We start from the raw sequence: 3793 nt of genomic DNA, 5'->3' as shown, positions 1-3793 counted from the left end.
GCCTTTAGAAGAAGAGTGATTGAGTTATTTATGAACTGGCGAGTAGAAAGCAACCGGATTTTTTTTCGATGGCTGGAAACCATGTTGAAGTCCTGGCGTCGATCAAGTGGAAGAGGGCAGTGCTCTGAGCGTACAGGTTTCGTTGCATAGGCATAGTTGGGTGCCCAAGAAACCCGTATTTACAATTGTGAATATTCGTTTGTTTCATTGACAAATTACCAGCTCAGTTGGCTCTCACATTATCAGGTCTATATACACCGACAAAATGAAACCAACAATCAGCCCCAGGTTCGGCGGCCTGCCCTGGAGCAGCTTCGGGGCTTTCTGAAGTCCTGGGAAAAAGTTTTCTTTCTGTGTTTTCTTTTTTCCCAATGCATGCGGGCTTTTCAGACTCCACCAGTGTATGTACACCTCAAATTCGAGCCGCAGGTTGACCACCGCCGTCACTGCGATCTTCGCCGATCTGCCGACTTGAGAACTGTTTTTCTGTTCTTTCTTTTCATGAATATAATCTTTCATTGAAAGTGGTTCTTGTGAAACCATTTAGGTTCAGATATTCCGTTAAAAACCTCAAAATTGAATTTCGTGATCTTCACTCCGCACCGGACAGCAGTGGGAAAAAACACCAATGTAGCCTCTCCATGAACTTCCCTCCGCGTAACGCTTCACACTCCTCTTCCTCCTGCTTGCGAGGCCTTCTTAAGCATCTGTTGGGTTCGGTACAGTCGCGGCAGCAGNGCAGCAGAGGGAGCAGCGATTTGTGACTGTGTGGAATCAAAATTATTAAGACGAACATTTGGTCCTGAAGAGGCGTAGAAGTCTGAAAATCCGCAGCATTCGGTTTTGCATATGTTGTGGTGCTAAATGAGTTGAATCTCTGATGTACAACACCAGCATCAGCTATCGACATGGAGGCACGTGACAGCCAGGGGGAGGGGACGTCGATACCGGCGTCTCCCTCCTCGGCTCTGCTGGGGTACAGTACCAGCCGCCCCTGCGGTGTATCCGCCCCGAGCAGCAGCACTCCTCCTGCCAGTTCATCTCCTATTCTGCGGAAGTCTGACAGTTTAACATCTCCTGTGCCGGGTTCATCTGCTGCCGTGGCAGCAGCAGCAGCAGCAGCAGCAGCAGCGGGAGCAGCAGCAGGAGCATCACCACCACCAACAGCAACAGGAGGAGGAGGTGGTGGTGGTGGTGGTGGTGGAGGAGGAGCAGTTCCTTGCAGCAGCAGCAGCGCCGGCAAGGAAGATGATCGCCGCCGAGAGTTTCAGCGTATAAAGACTGTTTCTTTTGCAAACTTGGATAACGTAGGAGGCGGTGTGAGTAGTCCTGCTGCTGAGGGAGATAGTGCAGCAGGAGATTCTGCTTTTTCTGGTGTACGGTTAGAGGGGGTTTCATCACCAGGCCAACCCCTTACAGATGATGAGACAGAGCACCGCAGTGTGAGTGCTGTATCGGGTGCTTGGGCTCTATATCCGCACAGTTACAACAGCAGCAGCAGCAACATTTCTTTATATTTACCCTTTGGTAGTCGTTTTGGTTCTTCTTATTTCTGCTGCTGCTGCAGCCGCGTATGCCGATGGTGTCGGCGTCTAGGCCCTGGCAATGATCTTGCTTTTCATACAAGAGAGGATTTGCTGCTGCAGCAGCAGCAGCAGCAGAAGAGGCATGCACGTATAACTACTCGCAGCAGCACATTAAGTAATAGTAGTGGTGCTGCTCGTAGTAGTAGTATGAGGGGTAGTAGCTCAGCAGAAAAATTATTAAAACCTTTTCCTCTTGCTTTTACAAGTAATGAACTTGAGGATTTATTTTCTCTTAATGTAAACCACTGGATGCGTGTACGTATGCTACCTATGGGGGTGTTGCTGCTGCTGCTTACTCTCGCTATGTGGCCTCTGCTTGCGTGGAGCTTCGATCAACAGAGTGCCTTCGATCATAGAAGCTCAATAGGGATTATGTTTAACGTTGCTATGGGTATCACCATACTCACTTCTGCTGCTCTTGCTGCTGCTGCATGCATACCCAAAGCCAATGCATATGCAGAACATCTCACCACTATCGCCGTATTCGTTGTAAGTCAAAACAAGGGTTTAGGGTTTAGGGTTTAGGGTTTAGGGTTTGTTTGCACGTAGTTCGCTTAGACATGGGGTGCGGGGTCATCGGTATCTTAGGGTTTAGGGTTTAGTATAAAGTGTTCGGCATTTAGGGTTTAGGGTTAAGGGTTTAGTGTTTTTAGGGTTAGGCTTTCGTTGTGTAAGTTTCAGTATTTATTGTTTACTACGCATGCTGTATAACTTATGTTTCCTTGTCTAGGTTATATATATATATACATATATATATATATATATATATATGTATATANTATATATATATATATATATATATATATATATATATATATATATATATATATATATATATATATATAGCCTTTGCCCCTGAGGCTTTCGGGTTTAGGGTTTCGGGTTTAGGGTTTAGGGTTTAGGGTTTAGGGTTTTGTGTGTGCAGTTGGTGACGATGTGGGGTGTATGGAACGGTGTTGCGAGTTACCGGCTGGAGGCACAGCTAGACGACAAAGATGAATTTCGTTCAACAGAAGAAAGCACAGCTCTTGAGGCGTGTACAGCGATGAGCTATTTGTATGGTTTGCTTCCTGTTGTTATCATTGATGTTGTTCTACCCTCCAGGTAAACCCTAAACCCTAAACCCTAAACCCTAAACCCTAACGCTGAAACACTCTGAAACAGACCGTAAACCCTAAACAAGCTGAAACACGAAAAAAACCGAAACCCTAGCAATGTAGAAAACCCTAAACCCTAAACCCTCGTTAACCCCGAACCCTAGTTGAGAAATACATCGAACGCTCTAGGGAGGCTCTGCGCAGCTCTTGCTGCTGCTTTCTAGGGTTTAGGGTTTAGGGTTTTAGTGACAAGCCTGAATCCTAAACCCTAAAAAAAAGCAAACGAGCAAAAAACAAACGAACAATCGATGAAACAAAGCAAACAGAGACAAATAAAAGCAGCAACGAAGCCCTAAATAGTAATAATTTGTTGTATTTATTTGTTTTTTGTTTGTTTTTTTTCTTTTTTTTCTTTTTTTTATCAGAACAAAGTACTCTTGGTTGATTCATATATCCTTCTTCGGGACGAGCGCCGCTACTATTGTCGTTAGGGGGGCATTAAACCCTCGTTTTATTGCTCCTTCTTTTGTGTATGTTATATTCATTATATTTATGCTTTTGTTTCTTTATTTATCTTTTTTTATTTGGTTTTAGGGTTTTAGGTTTAGGGTTTAGGGTTTAGATTCGTGGGGGCTTGCATCTCCATCATTATTTTCTCGCTTCATCATTTCTTCTTTTTGTTGTTTGTTGGTTTTCTTGTTTGTTGTTCTGTGCTCTTTATTTTTTGTTTTTTTGTTGTATTATCTATTCGATTACTTAGGGTTTACGGTTGAGGGTTTAGGGTTTAGGGTTAAGGGTTGTTGTTTCTGCTTGTCTTTTATTGTTTGTAGCTGTTGGTTGTTTTATGTTATTTGTGGTTTCCTTTCTATTTTTTTTTGTTTCTTTATTTTCGCTCTTGTTTTCATTTTTGTTTTTCTGTTTTAATTTGTTTGTTTGTTGCGGTGGGGCAATTTCTTTCTGTTTCTCTTTTCTTGCATTTGTTGTTTTGTTTGCGTTTTCTTTCCTTTTGTATATTTTATCTACCTTTCTTTTCCTCTTTATAATATATTTATTTCTTTTGTTTTATTCTTCTTCTTTTTATTTTTTTTCTTTTTTTTTTCTTTTCTTCAC

The 3793-nt window shown here is 42.7% G+C and overlaps 1 protein-coding gene across 1 annotated transcript; it reads left to right on the top strand.

The window, feature by feature from the left end:
• Positions 1 to 908: 908 nt before the first annotated feature.
• Positions 909 to 2694, top strand: EMH_0028680 (uncharacterized protein; the record flags this gene model as incomplete). Its single annotated transcript, XM_013494184.1, has 2 exons — positions 909 to 1442; positions 2512 to 2694. 2 exons carry the CDS (start codon positions 909 to 911, stop codon positions 2692 to 2694), a joined length of 717 nt encoding a protein of 238 aa, XP_013349638.1.
• Between the last annotated feature and the right edge of the window lie 1099 nt (positions 2695 to 3793).

The sequence above is a fragment of the Eimeria mitis genome, genomic scaffold (assembly GCF_000499745.2).
Source record: "Eimeria mitis Houghton genomic scaffold, Emh_scaff1067, whole genome shotgun sequence".
Classification (NCBI taxonomy): domain Eukaryota; phylum Apicomplexa; class Conoidasida; order Eucoccidiorida; family Eimeriidae; genus Eimeria; species Eimeria mitis.
This window is presented reverse-complemented; position numbering and strand designations above follow the sequence as displayed.